Genomic DNA, 16,186 nt, shown 5'->3' on the forward strand with positions numbered 1-16,186 from the left:
GAGGGTTTCACCGCCGGAAAAACTTACACCAAGACTCCTTAATCTCTGTAATTGCTAGCGATCTGTTAGAAATGAAGTTAATGGAGTTGTCAGTCTCAAATTTATAAGGTAAACTGTCGTTCGATAAATAAGTAGTTAATTTTGGTGAAAATATTGTGGCATTAGCATTCGCGAATGCCTGATCTTCTTTTGTTCCTCGGGCGGCAGAAAGCAGTCGTCAGCATACCCGCACGTCCGTGAGTTGCATGAATAGAAAGCATTTGATGGAACACACCATGGCCAAAAAAACACCAAACGCATCTAAGCGAGAAAATAAAAATAAAGGAGTAATATGAGGTATATTGGCTATTATTTGCACCACCTCCGGTAAAGCGACAATTCGCTATAGCGAGTGTTTATTGGTGCACCGTGGGGTGTCGCTTTATCGAGGTTCCACCGTACATCATTTAAATATGGACTGTGAACTTACGGCATCTTCTATCTTTTGCTTTCTTCTGTAAGCTGGGGTAGCGGCTTCACGAATCATCTTTGTCGTTTGCCCCTCATTCAGCTTCCTCATTATGGCTTGACCAGGAGAAACTGAACAAAGCTAAAATGAGAAAAAGATTTCAAATTAGCCTAAAAGAGTTTTCACAGCATACAGTATCAAGAAAAAACTGCATACTATGAGGTCCATACATTCCATGCCGTTTCAGACAGGAATTGGCCCTTGAAGTTTTAGATACTGATAAAAATTTCTGAGAATATAAGCCACCTTAAAAAAAACATTACCAAGAAGTATTTTGTGAAATTAAAAAATGCAACATGTCTGATTAATTCAAAAAAGTTGTTTTTATGCGCATTTAGAAATAAAGAATCTAAGTAAACGTATGTTTGATGATATTTTTGTTCTTTTTAAATATCCAAAAAAACCACATTTTCAATAAATGTTCAACGCTTTGTTCAAATCATTTTACATTTACTATTACAAAATTAAAGTAAAATATTTCTATTACATTCATATGAAACTTTTTTTAAACATAAATTTTGTGTGCATCAAAACCACTATTTTGAAAATTCAGAATTTTTTTATTTTCACAAATGTTTGGGATGCCTTTGGGTGCACGGCTTCCGCAAAGCATTTGAACATATGTCACTCAAATCATCAAATCAATGGATGGAGCGAGTACTTAGTGGGGAGGGGATAATGAAAACAGTGTTAGAGGGTGGAATGCTAGGTAAACGAGGGAGAGGAAGGAAAAGAATAGGATTTTTAGATAGAATGAAAGGGAGTAGGTCTTATAGTGAATTGATGAGAGAAGTGCATGGTGGAAGAGGAGGCTCACGGAATTCTTCTTATGCACTCCATGGAGCCCTACCTTAAACGGTAGAATACTTTAATTATAATAATAATAATTAATTGAAAAGAAAGTTAGATTGCACGAAGAAGTAATGAATTTACACACCATCTTCTGACAAGAAGACAAGAAAAAGAGATGTACTCCTAATTATAATAAAAAAATTAACTATGATTGCAAAAAAATTGAATTTAACAACAATTTGATTTCCCTCGAATCATCTTTTTTAATGCAAACATTTGTGAATGCAATTTAGCTTTCAACCACAAATTGCTATAATTTGCAAATGGACAGGATTTACCCAAGCGACAGAAATTGTCATTTCATTTTGATGCAGACAATGGAACACCCCAATACCCAGAGTACTCTTTGGACGAGTAACTAAGAGTTTCCGAGTGCAATGTTTTTTTGTCTTCAGGTCAAAATTACATAAGCAATTAAGAGGTATACAATTACAGTGGAACCCCGATCTATCGTTCCCACATTCATCGTTTTCCCGCATTCATCGTTTGCCGTTCCTGGTCCCAAATAAAGTTCCATAAAAGCAATTTAATTTTTTCCCGCATCTATCGTTCCCTGAATTATCGTCCTATAATTTTCCCGCATCCATCGTTTGACAAAATGAGACATGATGAGAAAATGAGAAAGTGTTTACAACGTGTTATTTGTGGCTAATAACGACAGACTCCCAGGAGATTGAATTACTATAGGGAGAAGCTGAGTACCGTGGGATAGTTACATTAGCGCATTTCCCAAGATCTGCTATCCCCCTGCATTCAGCACTAGCCTTTCCCCTCTGAGGCCTTCCTCTTCTCCAAATTAAAAAAAAGGTCCCAGCTCGCGCAAGGATCGTATTATGAAGACCTTAGCTTTCAAAAAACATCAAGTTACAAAAAAACTTAAAAAAATATCAAGTTACACGAGAACAATATAAACGTGTTTTGCGCCCCCCTTTTTCACACCCATAGACCTTTTTCAGCCTAACTGCTTCAAAGTTACCAGTTTCTGGAGGTCAACAGCTGCATGAATCACCTATTAGCCCAAAAGGTGTCTAACAATGAATTTCGGCAATTGTAATTATACTTTTATTAGATTGAAATACTTGTAAAGTGCATGTTATTAAAAAAAGAATGAGACCAAACATGACGTATTTCTAACGTTATTTAAGCATTTAAAACAAGGAAATAGCTGGAAAAAATACTATGGTGATTTCTGGCAAAACACGATATCCTCGTAGCTGAGCTTCTCGGCAGTTAATGTGGGATTTTTCCGAAAACAGGATATCAGGTAATTATCAGTTATCAATTTACGAGTTATACTATAAGCCTCACTCGTAAGACTTACTGAGGAAGGGATATCTTCTCAGGATATTTTGTTTCCCCTATGAACAATCCGAATTCATCTACTTCTCTGGCATCAGTTCCCAACTTCACCTCACACGAGTGGTTCCATACTTTCCAGGGTGGGTTGACTTCAAACTAGCGAGTGTTTTCCGTGTGGGTTTGATAAAGTAAGGTTGCATTTTTATCAGTTTTATTTTTATCTGTCATCCGACTATCGCCCTTCTGAAGAAACAAGTGAGTACTTAAAAAGTGGGACTGAAAATAATTAATAAATGAATGTGAAGAAAAGCATCCGGGATAGAAGTGCGTGAATATTGGAGAACGCCTCGGGCTGTCCACAAGCATATGACGGTAGGGGTGGGGTAGAGCGAGCTACCTGGTGAAAACAAGAAGTGGGATGAAGCATATGAAAAATATATTTATTAGACAGGAACATTACAAATAATTGACTATTTATGGCCTATATGATCCATCTCGAAACCAATCACTGCGCCGGCAAAAGCGGTTGTTTTGGGCATAACATGCACATTGCTCTCGTGAATGCGTGTACTGGAAATGGTGTTTCATGAATTTTTATATCAGAGAGAAACCCATAATAGCAGGGTAAATGCCGAGTGGAGAGCAAACATTTTTTAGCGAGATGGCGTGTTCCTTTAGGATATTTGAAAGAGATATTATTCGAATCAACAATATGACCTAAGTGTCTCGATGAAGTACTAGTATTCCTGTAATTGGCTAAAATCTTGTTTGAATACTCTAGCGAATATCATAATTATGTGCCAAAATCCTGCTTTTCGTGTGACATAGGCAACCTAGCCAAACATTCTAGCATCGATCGTTTTCCTGCATTCATCGTTTTTTTTGTCCATCCCCCTGAAAAATGATAGATCGAGGTTCCACTGTAATTATAAAGTATTTATACTTGAATTCAAAATTATTGAGGTTTGAAGGTAAGTGTTAGGAATATTGCTCCGCTCAAGTAATTAAAAGTGCACTTAAAATTACCTCAATAGGCATGTACATCTTCTTCTGCAGAGATCCAAGATGAAGAAGAGGAAAATTAGGATACATCAGTTTGTAACCTTTAAAATCCCTGTAATACTCCTCCACAGTCATTATTTTCCCATCATGATCAAACCTGAAAGAAATATTAAAAACACTGATAAAAAGCATGAAATGAAAGGACTATAGAATATTTATCAAGGTCTCTCTAAATGACAAAATTCATTAGTCCAAAATTCATTCAAAATTATATACAAACACTGAAATTAAAATTAAATCAACAAAGATACACTACTTCCAAGATTCCAAATAACCACCATGAACTTTTCAATAAGTAAGAAAAACTGAATAGGTGTTCTCTAGTGATCTGATTCTAAATGGCATGTAGGCAGTGCAAACTACATAAAATGTACAAGTAGGAATACAAATTCCTAAACCACAATGCTGTGCGAGTATACATGCAATCACAAAGGTTTTAGAAATTTTCTGAATGTTTGCATTTACATGTGGTCTCATTGAGATTACTTTCAAGACATCTACCTTGGCAATCTACAGAGGAAGAAATTTTTAAAATTTTGTTTTGAATCTGTTTTAATCACGTCTTTAATCATAAAATTTATGAACTAACTTGAGTCTGACCTTTAAAATTGGATACATTTTGTATCTCTTTTTTCAAATGGTGCCTACCACCACTTAAATGTAGCCCACAGCTCTCTCGGAGTCCCACAAGGTTCCACACTCAATCCAATACTGTTCTAAATCTCTATCAATGACACAGCCTAGTACATATATCACTGATACTGCTGCTACTAAATTGTTTCTCTATGCTGTTGACACCAACTTCCTTCTCTCAATTAGTCTATATATCCTACATTGATCAACAATGCCATAAAATAAACTCCATGTGAGAAGTCAAGAAAATTTCCTCTGCCTTAACACCGAAAAACAACACTTAGTCATATTTTCTCTAAACAAAACAGAAAATTCGATTTTTCTTAACCAAGGTTGAAACTAACAACAGGGAAAAAATGATCAAAATCTGAGATGGTGGGCGTGGGACCCCGGTTGAGTTGACATGGAATGACCCTATAGCGAGAGTTTATTTGAGCACTGTCGGGTCTCGTTTTATCAAAGTTGCTCTGTAGTTCAATTTTCATTCGATTCTGTCTTTGCAAAACTTAATATCCTTCCATTCATTAGTGTTAATATCGTGTATTCTGCAATTTATGTGATAACATCTGCCCATATTCATTGTAAATTCAGAATTCCATGGGTGTGAGACTCAGATCTCAAAGCATTTGCATCAAGGTAGTGTTAGGACCACCGTATCTATACCCAAAGGAAAATGGCATTTAACTTTTTTTGTAAATTTTCCAGTAAAATAAAAAAAACATTTCATCACTATTCATATTAATAAATGCCCTTAATTTCTTGCTGGAGAATTAAAACTACTCAGTAAATGAATGCCTACATGAATAACCTGAACCTGAATTGATTAACATTATGACAGAACCAAATTGTGTAAATTATCAGCCATATGTTTTGTGTTTGGTTTTACCATGCATTTCCACTGTATATACTTTGAGGTTTCATTTTTCATGTGCACATATTCCTGGACAAATAAATATTATTATTAGTTATTTCAAAGGTTAGTGTAATATCGTAAGATAATAGATAATTATTTAACCATACAAGTTACCCCAATTAGATGGGGTTCAGAAAACTTCTTAAATATTCCATAACACTTTAGCTCCCAAAAAAGTAAAAAATAATCAGCAAAAATAAATGAATATGAGGAAAATACAGCACAGGTGTATTATATAATCCTGATATTAACAAATAATACCATGGCAGATGCACTTCACTATCTCCTCCAAAAGATGTCAGCCTGTATTTACTCCCAGGAACTGAGAACCCAAGCCAAGAACCAAACCAGAACTAGTAGTGCCAAATAAGTGGAACTGACCCTCCCCTAATTTAAAACAACGACAAGAACCGTTCACAATCAAGCTGACACTGTGTAAGAATTAACCTATCCTTTTTTCATTAATGGAAGTCCATCACATTATAATTAAAACATATTTTAATCGTAAGATAGCAAGAGTAACTGACCGTGACTGATTTGCTGGTTCAACCACAGCGTTAACTTTGTAAGTCCTTTTGGTATTTGGTATTTTAGGTATTTCATAATTTACTTTCAGACCTGCAAGGTAAATAATAAGAAAAGTTTTACAATAAACACACATTATATGCAAGCAAACATAAAAAATCAATAAAATCATCAAGAACAATATTTATATGGGATAAGTATAAAAATGAATACTAAATAGATCTTTTGATAGAATTTTAATGGGTTAATAAAATTGACTAGCAACCTGTAAGATTCCCTGTTATCCTAGCATATGCATTAGACCTAATGTTCTATGTTTTTTGAACATGTATCCACTCATAACTATGTAGTTATTTCAATAACATGACACTCAGCTGCTGGCTTCAAGGTCAAACCAACACACTGAACTCCAACAGTGAGAATGGTTATCTTTAAGGTGAAGTAAAACAAGATTGCATTGCTAAATAAAATGTTTGCATTCAGTGTTTTATTTGGCAAAAATGAATCATTGAGGCAGAGGCAATGTAAATGTGGAAGCACTACACGCACATTTTTGGAAGCAATCCCTTGTACTATTATACACCCATGTCTCATATAGCGCAAGGGATGTGTTCCTCGGGGTCTTTGCACTATACGAATTTGCATTATACGAGAGCGTTTTAACATTGGGAAGATAGGGATGCGTTCCTGGTAGCATAGGTCTTGGGTATTGAATTTCCTCTAAAACATATATATTCCCATAAATATCCTTAGAAAACATTATTTATATAAATGTTTATAGTTTAAAACATCTTTAAAGATAATATGCACGCATTCAAAGACTTTAATTCACGTTAAAAAAAATTCTTACGTGCTTTTGAAATTCCCTCCTGTCGTGCGGGTGGGCTAACATCTGATATCTCAGGGGATCGTAATGCGTTGCCGGCAGTTGACGATTTTTCAAACTAGTCTAAAAACAACCATTGTGTCACCCAGGCCCTTTTTCGCTCATGGAAATGACAGGAAAATGCTACTTTGAATGCCATTTCATAGCTAGCGGAGTTTATGCATGATAAATCATTTTAATTTGAAGTCCTCCGAGTCATTAGCAGCTACGTGAAACAGTCTTTAAATGCCTTGAAACCTGATTCAGGTTTTCCTTCCCTGAAAATGAATGAACGAGATTGCATTCTTTTCCAAAACAATATCGTCTCGTCAACACTAAAAACTGGTTGAGGGGGAAAGGAGCCACTTTCAATCGCTTGGTTGAAGTTGGTGCGGCTGAGGTCACTGATGTTTTAACTTCGTCTTTATTCAGAATAAGGCATCGTGCGTTTAAACTTCCGCGCAATATCGCTTTGACGCTCTCCATTTTCAAAGCAATTGACCTCTTTCAATTCCTCTTCTAGGTTTATAATTTTTCTTGATAAATTCTTGATTTTTCTACACGCATTCCTATTTTTTGCCATATTCTCTTGGTTTTTACTATGTATGGCTCTATCTAAATCACCTTCCACTGCCGAACTGTATTCCTGAGATGCAGAAGGCCTACGACTGCGGGGAGGGAACGAAGCCATTGTGTTTGAAACTCTATAGCGGACCCTTTTATGTGTTGATGCTATTCATGCGCAACTCGGCCACCGCTCCATTTCTCCCCCGTGAATACCGATGACCTTGAAGGCTTTAGCGTAGACCCTCTACCTGGAAGTCAATCGCCCGATTACCTATGACGGCAAAAATACGTCTCAAACCGTATTGCTGAAAAAAAAATCATTTCCACTAGCCCCACGCTTAATTAACGATCTAAATTATTTATTGTCATTCTGTTAAGGAGACGAGATAAATTACTTCGTTAGGTCGGCTGTCTGGACCCAATGACGAGTAATACTTTTGGCCATTGCACAGCAATGGATTTCGATTAATATATAAACAAAAAAGAAGCTTTGAGGCAAGCAATAATATTAATATGCGTAAAATGATAGAAATTTCGTGTGTACTTCGCGCAAGTTCACGTTTTATCACGAGAGCGTTTAAGATATTTGATTAGGCTACACTGCATTGCAATGTTTCCCTGAGGAACGAATTGCGCTATATCGAAATTGCGCTATACGAGACATGGGTGTATATGAATGATCAAAGTAGAGTTGTTCCAAGCTTAAACTGGGGTAATATTAATCAGATAATATTGGTGCATTGTCAGTAACATTTCATTTTAACCCTTTTGCTGCTTCAATAGATTTTTCATTGGTTCCATTATTTTGCCTATTATCCAGAAAAAAATGAATTGAATCATTCATTTGACGTCGCTGAATGTCGCCGCACGAATGGACGTAGTTCCGCTAGAATTTCGAGCAGATGACAGCACCTACGACCGAAGGGAGGGTTTTTCGAAAACATAGATATTTACCCGCATGTCGTGTTGAAAGGAAAAGCTTTTTGAAAGTCGTGGAATATCCCCGCATGTCGCAGGCAATAACCATAATGTTTTTTGCAGGTATTCCCGCTTGTAGCAGCGAAAGGGTTAAAATGATGGCAAAATTAAGTCACAGTTTGATGGCTACCATGTTAACCATGTAAATATTAGAAAAAATATTATCATAAGTGTCATTACTATTTGGTTATCCTCTAAATGACCAAAAAATAATTTAAAGAGGGATATTTGAAAATATTACGCTTCCAAATAATAGCACAACTGTAACTTAAACACTACCAGTATGGTCCCCTGAATAAAGACCTGGTTGACAAAATGAGTGCCGACTCTTTGGTATTGGTATTGGCAACTGTCAACTTTATGATTTAATTTTAAATGAATTACCCATAAATTTTCAAATGGGACTTTGATATCTTTGATATAGACAGTTACTTCACTGTGCGAATACGGATGGTTCAGATGAAACTGTTCACAATGGGAAAATCTGCTCATCCCTGACGTTTTAAGGCTGTAAAAAAACTCCCATGTGCTTAAGAGGCAAACAAAAATGCATGCATTGCTTTAAACACATGCATTTAAATGCAAACATGTCCTTTTGCTTGAATGTCATGAGCTATATCTAGAGATCAGTCACGAAATAACGCAAAATAACACGAAATAATGCAAAATTGGTATATAAAAACTAAATTTTGCATTTTTGCGATTTTAAGTGAATTAGCAAAAACATCACATCCAATGAGAAATAATCTATTAAAGCCTTCATTGTTTAATGCTGCCGACGTTCATTTGCTCTATCTCATTACGATTCCAAGGTCAATTGGCTTGTTTAGTCTCGCGCATAATGCATCCGCGTAATATCGCACACTGCAGTGATTTCTCTGCCAGAATTTGCCGTTAAATTTATCACAGCCTCTCTGCGATTCCCATGTATCAATCCTGAAATATTTTAAATGAGGCGCTTTATCACCTGAATAATTAGATATTAAGAATTAAAAATTTGCTGAAATAACGCGGCCGCGGAAGAGCAGAGATACAAGCTCACGCGCTCGGTACGCGTCAGTACCGAGCAGTAATTCCGGTGACTCACCGCGACGCATTAGACAGCGTTATTGGATAACTTGTTGCAGGAAAACCTTGAGTGTGGGTCTAATGCAGCGGTTCCCAAACTGGGGGTCGCGACCCCCAGCGGGGTCGCGGGCCATTAGGAAAGGGGTCGCGAGATGTATACAAATAATATGGTGAACTATGTACTTAAACTTAGACAACCATTTTTAAGGGGTCGCGGCTAAAACTTATGGGCTAAAATGGGTCGTGGAAAGAAAAAGTTCGGGAAACGCTGGTCTAATGTAACAATTTCGTTGACTTAAACACGGCCACTTGATGGGAACGGGCCGCCATTCACGGCACGGCCCACAGCCTGGCAGAGAGTCATCACGTCTGAAAGCGGCCTGAATTTCATGGCATCGTGACGTGAACAGCGGTCGGCGATAAGTCATTTCGTCAGAAAGTGGCCTCAATGCAGCACTCTCCGTATTTCACGCCGTAAACAGCGCACCGCCGCGGGCCAGATTGAAATGGGCGCCGTGGTGACCACGGCGGCGGTCATCAGGGCCGTGCCGTCATCTGCGCGATTCGATTCGTTTATGGACATCCATAGACACGTATGGTTATTTGAAAGCACAACTAGCAGTTGGGGGAAGGGAAGGATGGAACAGAAAGGATAGGAGGAGAGGGGGTTCTCCTTCTTAGCGGACGAATCGTCGGATATTCGGCTCTCCAGTGAGCTTCAAAGCAAAAAAAAATCATTTCGACATTGGCCAAATCTAATATCTAATTCTTTAGGTGAGAAAGCATCTCATTCTAGATGTTTCAGGATAGATAAATGGGAAATAATTTTTCAAGTTTCTTCGAATCCGATTATATTTTGTTATGTGTGCTTCTTTCACTGCCTTTCCTGAACGATTGGCAACAGTTCTAATCAAAACTAAGCGATTTAGTTGTATCTAGCTGCTGTCCTACCTTCCCTCAACACCTGGGTGAGGGGTAACGACATGAAAAATTTCGGCTAATTTGTAAGTTATACAGTACTATGGTTATACCGAAGCTACCCAGCACTCAGTTTGAAAACACCATCGTGATAGGTTGTGTTTTGCGGTTGGACTTTTTAAAATCGTGATTCCAGATTTAAATATCGAATGAATGAAAGGAATTTTAAAATGCCAACAGCTAGTGATACGGTTCATACCAGGGCAAGTGAATTCAGCTCAGACGGATTTTATATGAAATACAGAGTATTACTGCACAAAGTTTGCGATAAAAGATTTGAATTTGAAAGATGTGACATGTTGTTAAAGCACATCAGTAGCGATACACGTAAACGTGCGAAAGAAAAGGGACCTGCAAAACGACAGCTATCATTTGAACACTCAGTCACTCAGTCAAAGAAAGCAAGGGAGGAGCTTCATGTTGCTACTACTGCAGCATTTTTAAAGGCTTTATTTAGTGTAGAGAAACTTGGCAATCCAAAAATTCTGGAATGGCTCTCGAAGTTAACACATATAAGGTAGAGGGGATTTGGCGTTTGCCGATCTTATTCGCCAAGATTACATACTTGAACCAATGTAACTTGAACCATTTCTTTCATTTAGTTTCATTATAAATTTTTGTACAATCGAAATTGTGTTGAATGTTATGTAAAATGCTTCATAAAAGTTTAAGCATTCATGAGATGCGTAGCATAAAATGATAAAATGCCTATATACATGGGAAAATTGTAGCATTATAAAAACACTGCCAAGATTTTCTATTACACCGAAATCACATGGTTTTAAAACGAATTCTAGCAAAAAATAAAACCACTTTCACGGACCTCAAGCTATGTCTTCCGATGATATAAATCATGATCTTCCTGCAGGATAGTAGAGTCAATTACAGTCAGTATTCATATTGAAAAGTGCCTCCTACTGCCTCAAGAGGTCACTACATCCAATGAGATAATGTCAGATTGCCTGAACCCAAACAACACACAAATGCTGTGCCAGCAGACTTCAGCTTCTCAGCAAAAACATCCGTAGTTATGCTGGTAACGTGATTTTTGGGATTATTAAACCACTTCAGTAATATCAACAGTTCACTACAACGGTTGATTTCTCAGTTCCCAAAAGCTGTCGATATAATTGCCTTCCACTCTAATGCCCTTAAACGAATCTTGTTTCAAATCAAACATTTCAGAACTTATTACTGCAGAACTACAGACCAATCTCAGTACTCAAAAATGATAACACAGCAACTTGAACTCTTACCTTTTATATATTTGGACAAAGTATCCACATCTCTGGGCGAAAGTACTGCATTGGGTTGTAAGTTGGGTATCAATTCTCGCATCAGATTCACACAATTTTGAGCCTTTGGAAAACCCTTATGGGCCACTGAAAATAATGCAAACAATACTAAATTAGTAGAGTTGTCAATTTAGGGAACACATCTATTAGGAGTCCAAGACCTATACCCATATCAATATTTTAAGTTTTATACCAAAATGAACAGGGTCAAATTCATACGTCGGCAGTGAACATTTCAGCGACTTAACTTTGACCCTAACTACAAACATAAAAACTAGAGATGTGCGAATAGTGTCCGCGAATACTTGAATACCTCGAATACTAGATAGTATTCGATATTCGAGATCTCAAATAATTATCCCAAAGGTACAATCTCGAATACTTTGAATTTCGTGCCATACACTGTCACACGCACGTCGTTGGTAGTTGACTTAGAAAAATGTAGAAAACTCTAGACGTTAAGTGCATGCAGCACTCCTTTAAGCAAGTTGACGAACTACATCAAATTCGCGGATTAGAGCGGTGAAAAGAGTTCGACTTAGGGAACTGAAAATGATCGGGTGAAAAAATCCTTAAATCCCTGGTTTCCCCCACCAGGAGAAACTCAGTGCTGTGGGATAATAACTACGTAGCACAATTCCCAAAATCCGCTACCCCCTCCATCCATCTAGGGCTATTTTCCAGCAGAATAAATGTCCACAAAAAAATTAATTTTTCTCATCTGTCCCAGTGAAGAAACACCATAATGAAACAGCTACTGGAACATTCCTCCATATGCCACAACATAAAAGAGGTAAGACATTTTTTCTTTAACATGTATAGTAGAACAAGAGTTCAATTGATGTATCCCATAGCTTCAAAACTATTTGTGGCTCTCCTTACTCTTCCCTCATACTTTCAAGAGTTTAACAAGTGCAAATCAAGGCTCAAGGATAAGGATGCTTTATATCCTAAACTACCATTTTTCTACAGCCAAATAAGGATTTTTTATGAGAGTATTCAACATAATTACTCACCATCCACATTAACAAAAGGTTTCCATCCAAGAATTGCACTTTGGTAGAATCCGAACCACAGCTCCATGCCACCAGTCAGGTCTACACCGATTCCTCCCCGAGGAGGTGTAAAATACGATCTCCCAACAGGTACAAATCTGGAAAATAAACACTGAATGACAGAAACAGAAGAAGGGCGGAGGAAAAATGCAACAAGGCCCTTATAATGAAATGAGAATTATTAAGCTTCCAAAAGAGCTAGAAGCATCACTGATATTAATGAGTGCTCTTATGGATATTTATTGTTAACCCTTTCAAGATGGTGGAGTTCTCTCGTTAACAAGACTGCTGGACTGACCCCTAAAAGACTTTTCCATCCCCTCAGTATGGAGCATTTTTGCAGGACATCTGTTAAGAAGGGTCCCTCAGGCAATGATTGCGATTCGTTACCCACCATTAATGCATTCATAATATGCAAATTATCTGGTATTAGAAATCCCAGTTTAGACGAATGTTAATGGCCAATTTAACCTCCTTTGAAAAAGGCCAGATTGGCACCCAGGCAATGCCACTCCATGTGACGTCACTGGGACCTCGATTCTACACGAGTAGATAGGAGTTTTACATCGTCTGAGATTACCAATGCATGCATGAGGCACAGAGATTAGGTAAACATTTCTTAATAATCACTTATTAAAATTGCCTAAGGTCTAAAAGTTTCCTTCGTTTCATAGGGTATTAATAATCCTTATTTAAGCCAAGCCCTACCTGCTAGCAGAGTTCTCTGACACCTGCTAGCAGCCTGCATCACAGCGGCACACACAGCCTTGCCCCAAGGTCACCTCCCACGGCAGCATCTCGAACCAGAATGATGTCACACGGGCTTTTCCCAAAATTCATACTTAGCCATCACATTTTCGCGCGCTCGAATGTTTTCACTTTTCTTTTAATCAGGAAAAATATATATCGTTATTTAAAAATCTAAAAGCGTGAAATATGTACTCCAGTAGAGATAATCTTTCGATTTAGGCAATTAAAAAATAATAGGAAACCACCCTATTGTTATGCAGTGTTGCATTCTGCAATATAACCATACTCCTCGATGCCTTGCATACAGTCCGAAGATTTTTCCGATGACGGCACAATAGGAGGGGCGGATAACCCTGCGCCAGCACGGATTTACAGCCAATCGCTGTCCCCCAAACACACCTCACACCATCGCCTAGTCATACAACGTTGTCAAATACATAAAGAGCACCGAAATAAGCCTGATCCACCAAAACATGCCCTTTCTTCTAATCACTAAAACAAGTGATTCTTCCTCTGGGTCCTTCATGCTCGTCGTCCTTTCTGGCTCCTTTCTTCATGGAGCCCTTTGTTGGTGTTTCCCTTTCTTATTTGGCAACGCTGTGCCGACCTAGACCATTCTGCCTGTCATCGGACAACTCTCGGCAGCCGGATCATACGTTTATCAACTTAGGAACAAGGTCTTAGAACGCATCTAGTTTTTATATCGGACTTACTGTATTCGGGAAGATATCAACATTGATAACTTATGCCGCATTCTTCTGTCGAGAAACTGAAACAAATTTTCCAGTTTATATATATACATTTCCGGGCGATTTAATCGAGTAAATCATTTAGTTTTTTTTTCGAAGATTCCTAAAAGAAACATTCATACGAGATTCGTTATTAAGAACCTTCGCTTTTTTGGTCCCGTGAACTTCATAATAACGAGAGTCTACTGTATACTGAAATCAAGGCATCAATTAATATTTAGGGTAGAATTTTGTTTTAAACTTCTAAATGCTACTAAAAAGAAAATGAATTCAATTCTTAATTTATATTTTTTGAGAAATATTTAGTTTGCAAAATAACTGCAGTCCTTACCACATCAATCATATGACTGCAGTCCTTTACCACAAAGAGGGGTAATATAAGATATGGGGTCCAGGTACCTGCTCCCATATTTCAAAGGTAATGCCTGACCGCCTGCGATAGATCACAAAACTAAGACTAAGTTGCTGCGACCGTCATGAGAAAGGGGGAGAGCAAGTTGCCAGATATGTACCAGGGTTCCCACTCTAACTACATTATAAAATTCATGGTTTTTTCCAGGTTTTCACGGTCTAAATGTCGTCAAATTCACGGTTTGTAGATAGGGTATTGTAACGTTTCAATTAATTACTCTTCGTTTCACGTCACTTACAAATATTTTATTACACTTTTAAATAATACAAACTCGGGAGCAAGGGAACACCCGTCCGCCATAACTATCACAATCCGACTCCCCTTCCTTTTACTTCCTCCCGCGCCGTCAACAATCACAACAATTACCTCACTCCACCTCTGCTGCTTATTATTGCTTGTATTACGTCACACCAAAAACCAAAACAAACCACTCAAAATTAGGTGTTACAGTATTTTAGGCAGAAATATTGATCACGTAACAATCATCGGCCGCACGTTGACTAAAAATGTAACAAACGCGACAGATGCCTTGAATGCTAACGCAGCAATGACAGTGCTATCTCTCCTGACGTCACCTATTGTTAGCAAAATTCATGTCCGGCTAAAAGGGTGTGAGTAGGAAAATGGATAGAGCGAGGTGGCAGGGAAGTGAAGAAGAGCCTGATTTTTTGCCAGGGTTAATGTCTTTCAATCGCAGGGTTAAGGTCAATGTGCTGTCATGGCACACACGGACCAATTAATAGTTGCGCTTTCGAATACACGTGTGCAGGTAAATGCGTGGACATTACCTGCACGTGAATGACCTTGAAACATGATTGAAATATCGTTTTTTTACCCATCTATCGTTGTTCTACAATCAATTTTGAGAGATTTTTAAGGTTTTAAGACGAAATTCACGGCTATTTCCAGGTTTTTTCACGGTAGACGAAATTCACGGCTTATTCACGGTTTTAAGGTTTTCACGGTTCAGTGGGAACCCTGTGTACGGCATTCAATCGTTCGCATAGGAAAATCTCCACATATATTTCTGGCATTCATCTCTCTGGTCACAAAACAAATTACAGTGGAACCTCGTTAAAGCGAGTACGGGCTATTGCGAGACCCCCGCTATTACGAGATATAGTCGATGCACCGTCAATTGACCCTATAATAAGCATGTAAAAAAGTTCGTTTTTACGAGGCCCTTTTGGTGTGATGGAAACACTCGCCATGGCGAGAGTTTCCATCGCCGGAAAACCTTCACCGAGAGTCCCTTATCTCTGTAATTTCTTGCAATCTATTAGAAATGAAGTTAACATGGATTGCTCAGTCTCAAATTCATACAGTAAACTGTCGGATAAATAAGTCGTTCATTTTGGTGAAAATATTGAGGCATTAACATTCCCGAATGCTTGATCTTCTTTTGTTCCTTGGGCGGCAGAAAGCAGTCGGCAGAACACTCGAACGTCCGTGAGTTGCGTGAATAGAGAGCATTTGATGGCAGACACCATGGCCAAAAAAACACCAAACACGTCTAAGCAAGAAAATAAAAATAATAGAGTAATATGAGAGTGGCGGAATTAATTTATCTTCCTAAGCCTATTTACGCCTAAGCCTAAAGCGGAGTATTTCAGGGATAGATTGCGAATCGAGAACTTCAAGAGTTCGGAAGGTTGATTATACTAATGCAAAGCACCA

At 38.0% G+C, this 16,186-nt stretch overlaps 1 protein-coding gene across 1 annotated transcript in view; it reads right to left on the minus strand.

Annotated features, from left to right (window-relative positions):
* Nucleotides 1-16,186, minus strand: part of LOC124160680 (protein argonaute-2-like) — a 60,787-nt gene that overhangs the window by 29,011 nt on the left and 15,590 nt on the right. The window contains exons 5-9 of the mRNA XM_046536649.1: nucleotides 12,560-12,696; nucleotides 11,505-11,630; nucleotides 5,795-5,885; nucleotides 3,686-3,818; nucleotides 470-589 (exon numbers count right to left, since the gene is read on the minus strand). Coding sequence (XP_046392605.1) covers nucleotides 470-589; nucleotides 3,686-3,818; nucleotides 5,795-5,885; nucleotides 11,505-11,630; nucleotides 12,560-12,696 — 607 coding nt within the window. The remainder of the gene's footprint in view (nucleotides 1-469; nucleotides 590-3,685; nucleotides 3,819-5,794; nucleotides 5,886-11,504; nucleotides 11,631-12,559; nucleotides 12,697-16,186) is intronic.

The sequence above is a fragment of the Ischnura elegans genome, chromosome 6 (assembly GCF_921293095.1).
Source record: "Ischnura elegans chromosome 6, ioIscEleg1.1, whole genome shotgun sequence".
NCBI lineage: Eukaryota > Metazoa > Arthropoda > Insecta > Odonata > Coenagrionidae > Ischnura > Ischnura elegans.